This window comes from Lepeophtheirus salmonis, chromosome 13, assembly GCF_016086655.4.
Source record: "Lepeophtheirus salmonis chromosome 13, UVic_Lsal_1.4, whole genome shotgun sequence".
NCBI classification, from domain to species: domain Eukaryota; kingdom Metazoa; phylum Arthropoda; class Copepoda; order Siphonostomatoida; family Caligidae; genus Lepeophtheirus; species Lepeophtheirus salmonis.
The window spans coordinates 38,657,342-38,669,359 of NC_052143.2; the positions used below are offsets into that span (position 1 = coordinate 38,657,342).

A 12,018-nucleotide genomic window follows, 5' to 3' on the forward strand; every position below is an offset into this window, starting at 1 on the left:
GTATATATTAAAGAAAAACGGGGTTTTAATTGTGATAAAACTGGGTTTTTGAGGTCCCCAAAATGCCCCACCTCGACAATGCTGATGTCATGGGAAAACGCGGTTTAAAGGGATATTTTGTTAGTCTTATTTCCACACGATCCAATAGTTTACTATTTCTCTTAATATTAATGAAGAAGAGTGGTTTATTGTTAATACACTTGGTTCTTTAGGCTCCCAAAATGCTCCACATCAACATGAAAACGCTCTGCATAAAAAAGTTTATGAAGTATTTGATATATTTTCTCCTACCATCCATATTCATTCTCTCAGAGATCAGTGTTTCCCCTCTAAAAGTACTGGGGAAAATAGTATTATTATCATCATTGCCTTATACGTATCTACGTCTAGTAGTATTGTTTTTCCCCAAGCCAAACGGCCGCTGCGTTATAGCAAGTATGTACTAATATCATGTTGGAAGGAGGGGGGAAAAACCTGCGCGTAGGCAAGCTAATATGGCGCAATTTTTTTTCTCTTTATCCGATCGTGGGAAATGTTGGTATACATTTATTTTTATTCTTGTTTTTATTATTTTTTCATTTCAACTGACTTTTTATTTTTCAGATTGTTTAAGTCAAGCATCGAGAAAAGAAAGAGGGAAACGGGAGAGAATAACTTTGAAACAGAAAAAGTAGAATTCTTATTTTTTTCACATCTTTAAAAAAAATAAATATATAGTGAATAGTTATTCAAAACAACAGTTTAATAATCTCGGAAGTGACGAACACCTATACACCTTAAAGAACATTATTATTGTCTTAATAACCGCCGAGCCTGAGGTCTCTCATTTAACCACCTTTTAAGGACTTCTTGCAATGCCAATAAAGATGGAATCAACTTTGAGTAATAGCAATAATTCCATGCATGAACTCCCAGAGATCAAATCTGAAATCAAGGCAGAGGACTTTTGTGGAGGCGCTCAGGCCGCACAACAGCAACAACATATGCATCACCACAGCCAACAGCATCACCAATCACAGCAACAGCAATGGGTAGGCTAATTTCAAATCTTTTAGTATTATGTATATATGTGAGCCGTCAACACATTTCAATGCTGGAATGTTGTAAATCAATATTGTATTCTATGATGAATTGTCGTCAAATTCTATTTACAAATAGTCCGGAGTAAGCCCTTGGCTACGTCGGAAATGGTACTCAAAGTGACCAATAATTGATCGCCACAATAAAAGAATGGTAAATTAACATACTTTATGTATTTGAAAGGAACTAATATCGGAGCCGATATTAGTTCCTGAAATCAAATAAAGGTTTTCAACTATAGCTAAAATTCTTGAGTATCTTAACTCATCCCAGAAATTGTAATAATACGCTTATAATTGGCTCAAAAATCTCCATAAAATAGTATATGAAGTAAATAAATATTTGGATTTTATTACTTTTCTTGATATTGTTCAAAATTGTTTTTATGTGGACGCGCCATATTTGTATACTTCGACGAATAATTATCGTCAATTTCTATATTACAAAGAGTATTAATATTAACCATTTAAAGAAATTGCCGCCAATTGCACTTAAAGTAGCCAAAATTGACCGTCGAAATAAAAAAAAATGAGTTATGAGATATTATATATTTGAAAGGCAATTGCGGGACCAAATTAAGTTTTACAAATAAAATAAAGGTTTTAAACTGAAAGTAAAATTCTTGAGTATCTTAATTCATCCCAGTAATTTGAAAAATAAGTCTATAATTGGTTCAAATGTGTCATTGAATTATTGGATTGGATGTATATATGATAAAAAAATTGGATTTTCTTCTTTCTTGTTTGTTCCAGACTGTTTTTATATTGACGTACCATACATATATATATATATTACATCTTAGTATTTAAAAAATTCATGAATATTTCATCAAAATTGATAAGAGTTTCTGTACTACTGACTGAATAGAGGATATTTTTTCTCTCTGAACATCTGTTTAAACAATCCTTGGAATGTTTCATATTTTTAATAATAATTAATCATTTTTTTATTATAAGTAAACCATTTGAGAGTATGAGGTCTTAATAATTGCATCTCTCTCAATATATTAAATTTAAATTATATACATAAATGTAGTAAAAATTGTTGTTTTTTTTCCTCTATGTTTTGTATCTCGGAATCCTTACAGAATCCCGGGAAATTCAGTATTATTTTTCCTACGAATGGGTTTTTATATTAATAAGATATTATAAGACATAGATTTATAATATACACGAATATATAAGATGCGATGTGTAAAGATAAAAACAATATTGAACCAAAATTAAGTATAGAAGATAATCCCAATATTACTGCCCTATATTTCATAGACGTATTTAAGTCAATTATAGGCTTTGCATTCCAATTTATGGGATGATTTAAGATATCCAATAATTTTAACTATAGTTTAGAACCTTCATTTGATTTAAGATACTTATATAAGGACCGATATGGGCCCTTTCAACCATAAAGTCTATCAATTTATTTGCCTACATTATGTGCAATTTGCGTTTCCACTAAAGGATCAATTAGAAACTCCCTGTTGATATAAATTGACGATGATTATTTGTCAAAGAATACATATGTAATTTTGAGAAAAATAATTAAAGCTTGTTTTTATGTTGACTGGCCGCATATATATTTAAATTTTAATTATTATGAATAAAAGACAAATTTTACAAAAAAAATATGATTTTATCAATTGTAACTAAGTAATATTAAGTACCTCACGTCTAAATGTTTAGACTTAAAAAAGGCCTTTAAAAGCCTTATACGATAAATAGTTTAATTATTGAACAAGTTTTCAGTCTCAATACTCAATAATTGATCATTAAACTGAATATTTACTGTTCCTATTTGTTTAGTGTGAAATGTAATTTTTTTCAATATTAAACATTATGATTTCGCGGAGAAAAATAATTTCTTGCAAATCTTATAGATCAGAGATGTCCAACCTTTTAATGTAATGGGCCGCATAACCTATTAAATCATATCTCATGAAAAAGGGCTTCAAAAAATAAAACTATTAAATACATATATATTTCAAATTTAGGCCAAATATAAAACAGGCCACCCCTGTTACGGGGTGGCCGCAGGATTTTTTTTTGGGGGGTGGGAAGCTTGTTTTTTGAATTTTCTAAAAATTAAATTAAATTAGGAAATATTTGTCAAGTTTGTACGTATTATGCGCGTTCGTCGCGTTTTTTTAATTTTTTTATTTATATTTTGACAACTTTGGACATCCCTATTCTAGATAGTTAAAAACAAGGGGTTCCCGATATCCCGGAACCCGATTCCGAATCTAAATATCAAACTTCCTTTCATGTTGATAAAAAATCACTTGAACTTCTGAATCCTTTATTTAAACCTTTGGCCATTTAATCATTGAATACTTGGGGCTTTTAAATATGTAGAGTAATACCTTGAGATAAAATTGTACCAACAACAAAGGATTTTTTGGAGAAAGAAGCATCTGAGGTTTGACCAAAAAATTTAATTGTTATACAAGTTTTGATTTTTAGATAGGGGCTGGTTCAGAGTTGTCGATGAAAGAATAGAGTTGCTTTAATTTTCATCAATATTTATTTTTAAATTTGTTCATTTGATCTAGTACGAATTGTCAACTATGAGCTGCCATTTTGACGTAGTCTTAAATTATGATGCAATTTATGAAAACAGTGAAAACTTACACTGTTTAAGTTTTCTATAGTTATGGGATAAATTGCTAGGACGTACGATCTCCGTCTAGGAATGAATTAAATTCTTATGTCAAAGAATATTTATAATTATGTTTACCCTTACTCTTGGACAATGATCCAATTAATTCAACAGTATTCCTTTGGTCCACTACATGAATGTTTATTGCATGATAATTATGTGAATAAAACGAAAGGGAAGCTTTTAATTGTAATCAAAAACTGATATTTTCTTAACAAAATATAGAATCAACTTAATGTGACGAAAACGGGACGAAATTAACATTGCTCTGAGACGATGATCCAATTAATGGCTAATTTTTTGTTTATACTAAATTTGAAGTATGATTTTGATTTATTTAGTTTATTTATTAAATAATTTAAACATTCAGTTTGAATTAAAAATATCGATTTTGAATATTCAACGTCTATTTTTACTCTTTGAAATTTGCAAATCCACATTATACATACTAATTATGGTATAATTAAGTGCTCCATAATTTTTTTAAGTAGTCAATTACTTATAAAACCCACACATCAAAAAATATGATAGATTACTTGTAAATTGAAATGGTTCAATAGCATTGAAGTTTAATATTTCATACAATTTTTTTAATGTTCCTTTAATTGGTCAGATGGAGTTGAACTGATTAAGTATAAATATACATTATAGTATCACTATTACTCTATCTGACATCATAATTTCCTTATACATTAAGTATATTTCCTTTTCAAGGAAAGACTAAGACGCAAACCTACGCAAATTGAGTCAAGAGAATAATTTCTCCGGAGCGCGTTGTCCATTGAGCTACGTCATTATTTTTCTATATTAATAGTGTCAGAAACCGTTCTATAAATGGATCAAATTCATAATGACTTAACCGATCTCATTTTTTCCCATACCAACACGCAAAAAACAGGTTGAATCTCTCCAAAAAGTATATATAATCTTAAAACGGCACATTCTAATATACCTATATAAATATCCCATCACGAATACAATTGGTCTATTAAGATAAACCAACCTTTTAAACATGCACTGTGGTTAGCCCATTTATGAGAACAATTAAGGCCTATCTTGTACAACCATGCTTATAATAGCGGTGTTCTAATAAACCTATTTAAATTTGTATTCTTCCTTAAGAATAGAAATATTCATTGTACACAAAATTCTTATTGAAATCAATTAGTGGTTTAGTGAGAATTTGTTTGGTATTGAATGGAGCTAATTTAATATATATTTTTATTCATAATCAATCAAAAGTATTGTATAAAAGTAGTGAACAAGTTTTAAAACATCCATATCGTGTGTGTATTTGATTATTATAAAAAAATCCATAAACGCTTAACCAACCAAGATCTTGCATGCGTTAAAGTCTTTTTATACATATAGTATATGATATATGGAGAAGCGTGATCAAATTTTTATATATGTATATAGTTGAAAAGAAAAGAGTAATTTATTGATTTTGAGGTTTTTGATGTAATTGGTGTCATTCATAAATGGAATTATTATTTTTTTTTTGTCCGATTTTATACATAATGATTTTTTATTAAGAACAAAATATTAATTTGATGTCATGATGCTATTTTATCTAACAAGAGCCTGCGTGGCCCATGGGTATTCTACTTTTTGAGAAGTTACAATAATCACATAGCCAGAATGTCAATTTTTTTATTTCTGTATAAATATGCCATGTGTCCCGATTATTGGCGGTTTTTTTTTATGAGGTGTGAAAGGATAAATACTTGGAAATTAATCAAATTCATAGATCTTTGATCCTTATTACATTATAATAAGACAGACGAACCCTTCACTTTTGCACGGAGATGTTGTATACTTCATGAATATAATAAAATAATTAAACAAGTATGCTGAAGGAAATTTAATATACTTTTTTTTTAAGTATTCTACACTGCTCTAGAAAATAAAAATCACTTATGACCGAGCTGTACTATAAAATCAGTCTCGGACCAAGTTTGAACACTAATACAGATATACTTATAGTTTTTAATTAATACCATTGATAAAAAATAATCATCATCAAGGGTCTTAAGGACTGATAAGACCGGCCCAAAGATTGAACTGGACTTGTACGAATAAATAAGGAATGACACAACACTATGGATTACTCAAAAGTCCGTTCTGACCGAACTTCAGTCTCGGACCAAGTTTGAGCACTAATAGATCTATTTCTAATTAATATCGTTGATAAAACAATTGCTGCTCTTTCCTCACACCTGCTTCAGTCCCTGTATGATCCTTGTCAGTTTATATTAATTATTTTAAGATAAATTGCAATCATTATGTAATACAAAATGGTACTTAAACACTCACTTTTAGATTGTACTGTGTTAGAAATTGAGTCAATAAATTAGAAAAGGGAAGACGGCGTTACCTTTATTGTATCAGGCACTCTTCCCGCCATAAAGAAATAGAAAAAAGGCCCAAATCAATTTGCATTTAGGAAATTCTTTCCAAATATGGAGTTACTATCCAATAATTACTGAGAAAAACTACTTTTCCTTACAAGTTCAATAGAGTCACTGAATTGCACCATCATTCAAAGAGAGGTCATCTTTGGGTGGGGATTCAAGTTGATATTTCTAGTATATGTAGCAAAACGTGGACTCTCAAGCCTTCTGAACCTTCATAACCTCAGTCGGAAGGTGGCGTAGGGCCCTCTTGTATGAAGGTAATCCCAAGTAGTCCTTCAAGCCCCCTAGCGATGGTGCTAGTAGCCTCGTAAAAGTTGGTGGTTGGACGATTCAACAATTTGGTGGGGTCCTCCTTGATCTTCTTCTCCAAGCTGGACAGGAACTCCCTCTTTCAATTGTGCCCCTCACTTCCTCCTTTCCTGGAGAGGTCACCTCCATAAATATTCTTCATCTTGGCCATCTTGAAAACCAGGATGCTCCTAGAGTACTTCACAAAGTAGTCCATAATCCTTGTAACTTCATTATCTTGGAGATTTGAGATGACGTGCCTTTTCCCTCACTCATAATGATGAGGTGACGAAATGTTTATTATAGTTTGTTTATGCACAAAGGATGACTCAACCAGAATCTCAACAAATAATCACGAAACCTTCTTTTATGAATGTTAAAATTAGCATGAACACGTTTTGCCGAACAACTCTGCATATTTTTGTGTTAGCAGAGTAATGCCATGGGGGAAAATAATTAAAAGGGACCCTTAATTACATACTGTCCCATTTTGCGTCGTGTCTAAGTGAGTGAATAATGACGTGAAGGATTCGACGTCATCCTTTTTTTGTTTTTCTTTTTTAAATGTGATTTACCTTTTCTTATTTGAGCCACTTGTAATAGAAGTTAAATTCATAAAGGCTTTCTCATTTCGCTTTGCGAAAATAGGTTTTTTTAAATGTATATATGAGTTGAAATGGATGTATTATTTATTTTTGCAAAATGTTTGGTACAAATTCCTTTTATTGCTGTTACTTAAGATTCCACCAACAATTTTCGGCTGCTTTTTTTAATTTTTTGACTATAACGTCGCTTTAAGGTCTCACTCATTAATAAATCCGGATCATCCTACGAATAGATGGCTACAATTACAAGGCCCGCCGCTATTTTGGTCAAATTGTCAAATTCAGATAAAGGAAAATGCTATTTTTCAGATGAAAAAGTGGACAATAATTTTTCTTATATCCAAAGTACCCTTAATTTTTTGATATTTTTGTAAATAAGTTATTTTGAAACTCTTCATTTCGAGGTCATGATTATTAGGTTAGATCCTCTTTTTGACAGATGATTATTTTTAACTTATCATTGAGCAAAAGTATCTGTATTAATTGAAAAGCAATATGAAATGAATTTTAAAAGAAAAATTCTATACAAAAATGTGGACACGATCTGACAATTTGTACCTAGTCTAAAAAGTAAAAATGTTATGAATTCCTATGGAGTGAATGCCCAAAAAAGAGAAGAGAAAATTTGACCTCTACAGGGTGGGTGTAAACTTGAAACTTATACACTTGGAAAGAAAAAAGAAAATAGGCCTGCTATTCTTTAATTATACATCTAACAAAAATCTTTATTAATCTTTTTCTAATACAAAGCCAATATCGAATCGATTTCTTCTATTCGGCCTCTGTTGGCCTCACAGATTCTTGCAAAAATAGTTCCAAGTATTGCAAATGAGGTTTGGGTACAATTATGGCTTCAAGGTGGCGGGGGAAGGCCTGATACCCACTGCGGATGTAGTCCTTTGTTATGTCGTCCCAGTGCACGCTGACAGTGGCATTGAGTGTCTCGGTGTTGGGATGACGGACAATGCAGGCCTTTCCCTCGACATGTACCCAAACGGTGTAGTTGAGGGGGTTGGCATCAGGGCTGGAAGGGGGCAAAAAAGAGTCTTACAACATAGGAGATGGATTTCTTTCATTGCTAGTATCAAAAGTGGCCACGACTCTCTCACAAGTCTCTTTCCATCTACTTTTTTTGATAGATCTCTGAACAGTATGGTTTGAAACCCCGAGATCTTTTGCATGGGTCCTCATAGACTTGAGGGGATTGCTATGTTCTGTTTTCTTTATCTCCTCCGGGTCCAGTTTAGCTTTTTGACAGAGCCCTTCTTCCTTTAGTAGGTGGCTCTGGAGACGCCCAACTGCTTGGAGTGCGCAAATAGAAATTCATTGACCTCTTATCATTTTTTCTAATTTTACGTAAGCTACAGAGCCCAGGTTTGTTTTGTTTCTAACCAATTGTTTATGCTTTAATAAATATGGAAATGTTTGAATTAATTTGAATCACTCAACCTTCCTTAATTATTGAATTAGTAAGTGCTCAGATTTCAATGTTCAACCCACTATATATTTTTTTATAATATATTATCATGATTTAAAAGAAAAACACCTTGATATGAGAGGAATATAAAATCCTATACGGGGAGATAGAATAATTTCAAACGCCGCCTTATTGAAGCTTTGTATTCATATTTCTGCGATGAGTTCGAATATAAATCCCATTGATTCAAACAAATTAAGAGTTTTATACGCATAATTTTTTCTAACGAAAAAAATTAGAAAAAACTTCATCATTAGTTTTATGAAAAGTGTCGAATACGTATTTAAATTAAGGATTATTTTGGATTAAAATCAAATAATTAATCCAAGCATAGTAATTTAGTATTATAAGATGATGATATATCATTTAAATATATACATGTATAAAAAGTGTAGACTCTTACAAGGCTCTTTCCACCCACTTTTTTTGATAGGTCTCTGGACAGTATGGTTTGAAATTTGATGGAGGAGCAATTAGAGAGAAAGGGTTTAAAAGTTTTATACACAGAGGTACATAAAATATGCCCTAGAGAACGGGAGCGGTTTTTCTATTTGGCAATATGAACAGGCTTTTTTATTTTGTAAAGATACTATCCTTATTACTAAATTCTTGAGAAGGAAATATCCAAGCATAAAGTAATGACCAGTGCGAGTGTTCATGAAAGGGGAAGATTAACAATGACTTATAAGTGATAGTCTAGGACCTAGGTTAATAGAAATACAAAGTTAGACCATCATATAATCTGACTTGCTAGAGTTATCCATTAAATATATCGTGCCGACTGTTGGGCAAGATAGGCAGATTTTGACAAAATAAGCAACCACTCATAGTCTATGACGTCTCTATTTCTAGAATTTTCTATTTAATGTATTTTACCAACTGTTAAGCAAGAAAAACAGATTTTGACAACACACGCAACCACTCATCTACTATGACGTCAATATTAAAAGCGTGGTGGAAGTCAAACATCAGGCGTACACGCGTTAGGGTATAACCTTGTAACCCTAAAATTCGGTGTAGAATTGTGGATCCATATTGAATTATTTCTAGACAATATGCCTTTGCTATGTACGGACTGGGATTTTTGTTCATTTATTTCCTTTCACAGCTGCATCCCCAGCTCATCTAAGGAAATGTCATGACACCTAAACTCTTCCCCTCCCCAAATTAAGGAATTTTTCCTTGGTATCTAGAAATTTTTATACAAAAGATCTAATTTTGTATGAAAAACTGTGGATTTTTCATTTTCTTTCCAAAAATTTAATATTTGAAATCTACTTTTTTTTTTTTTTCCCCAAACGATTTGATTTTCACTGAATAGCATTGGATTTTTGAATTTCTGTCCAAAAATTTAATTTTTTGTGAAAGGCTGTGGATTTTGAAATTCCTTATGGAACAACATTTTGTATTTGAAATTTTTTTCCAAAAAATTTAACTTCTATGAATAGCAATGGATTTTTGAATTCTTCAAAAAAAATTAATTTTTTGTGTGTAGCTGTGGATTTAAAAAAAAAAATTTTATATTTGAAATTTTTTCCATAAAAATATAATTTTCTGTGAATAGCTATGGATTTCTGATTTAAAAAAAAAATTATATTTGAAATTTTTTTACGAAAAATTTAATTTTCTGTGTATAGCTATGGATTTTTGAAATTTATTTCCTAAAATTTAATATTTAATTTATTTTTTCAAAAAATTAAATTTTTATTGGTGTAGCTGTGGATTAAAAAAAAATTGAAAATTGAAATTCTTATGCAAAAAGTTAAATTTTCTGTAAATAGCTATGGATTTCTTAAATTTTTGTAGATATAAAATTTTTATATTTATGATTAACTATAGATTTTTGAAAAAATAATTAATCAAATTTTAATTTTAATTCCAAAAACCATAAAATATATAAGCTGATGCCCCTGGATATAAAGTATATGGTTATGTTTTTTTTTGGGTTTTTTTTTGCTGATAATATCCTTTATTTATGCATATCAAAACATTTATATATATGATCTAGACCCATTCATCTATTAATGGATTATATGATAGGATAGAAACATCTTTCAACAAGTTTATTTTTCATCTCTTTATAAGAAGGCAACCACCGAAGCGTACTTTAATTTCACGCCCATGCAACTATAACATTTTTTCTTCTTCTTTTAAATAATAAAAAAAAGTTATGTCTATATCAATTGAATAAAATAATAAAAAAAAACTACTAATAAACTCTTTGTCAGCGTGAGAAAACGTGTATTTATTTATCAACAGTTTATTTATTTTTTGCCTTTTTGCGTTTGTCTGTATACATGTCGAAGGATCTAGGGGAGACGGGTACAGAACTGGCAACAAAAGTGTAAAGATATGTACTTTATTTGGAATCTTTACATCCATCCCTGGACAACTATCCCCTGTCATTTAACCCCTGAGAGCAAGTATAACCGGTTCTTTTACCAGGAGCGTCCACAAGGGAGGGGTTGTAAAATTTAAAAAAAAATTGGCATTTTTTCTGTTAAATATTTATGCCATTTTTAGATTATACAGTGGGCCAAAAATTTATTATTTGACAGTTTTCTCAAAAAAATTAATTTTTGACATTTGTTTAAAAAAAATATCACATGAAATTAATTTTTTTACAAAAAATAATTAATTTTCAATAAATAGCCATGTTTGAAATTTTTTACCAAAAAATTTAATTTTTGATATTTGCCTTAAAAAAATTTCACATTTGAAATTGCATTTAATTGTACAAAATTTAATTTTTTAAATTGTTTTCAAAAAAATTAATTTTCAATGAAAAGCAATGGATTTTTGAAATTGTTTTTTCAAAAAATTTAATAATCCTTGGATAACTATGGATTTTTGAAATTTTTTACCAAAAATTTTAATTTTTGACATTTTGCCTTGAAAAATTTCACAGTTGAAATTATATTGTCTTCTACAAAATTTAATTTTCCAAATTGTTTCCAAAAAGTTAAATTTTAAATGAATGGCAATTGATTTTTGAAATTTTTTCCAAAAAATTTAATCATCTGTGAATAGCTATGGATTATTGAAATTTCTTTACCTATAATTATGATTTTTAAAATTATTTTGAAAAAAAAAAAATCCCCGATCCATGTATCCCGCCCCCCCCATACTTTTCTATGGGCACTTTCTATAATATATACTTGGCACGATTGTTTCGTTACAAGCAAATAAATAAACAGGTTCGATAAATATTTCTACTTAATTCCATGACAAAAAATTGTCAATAAATTGAGTTTTTTTGTTGCCTATTTTATACAATGAATTTAGGGATTGATTTTTGAAGGAGTATGTACATGATGTTATAATAAATGTCTGAGAAAGGGATTTCCGGATATATCCTAAAATATTATGAAATGGGGTGATGAATATCAATTTGTCGAGCCGTACTGTTACGTCAGCACTGTTTTGATTGCCAAGGGGATAAACATTCATGGAAAGAAAAAAAATCCATTAGAAATAATGATGGATGCATTTTCTC

General features: G+C 30.3%; 1 protein-coding gene across 1 annotated transcript in view; it reads left to right on the forward strand.

Moving 5' to 3' along the window:
• The first annotated feature begins 601 nt into the window (after positions 1 to 601).
• LOC121127807 (recombining binding protein suppressor of hairless) overlaps positions 602 to 12,018 on the forward strand; it is a 46,703-nt gene continuing 35,286 nt past the window's right edge. The window contains exon 1 of the mRNA XM_040723328.2: positions 602 to 1,031. Coding sequence (XP_040579262.2) covers positions 855 to 1,031 — 177 coding nt within the window. The 5' untranslated portion in view covers positions 602 to 854. The remainder of the gene's footprint in view (positions 1,032 to 12,018) is intronic.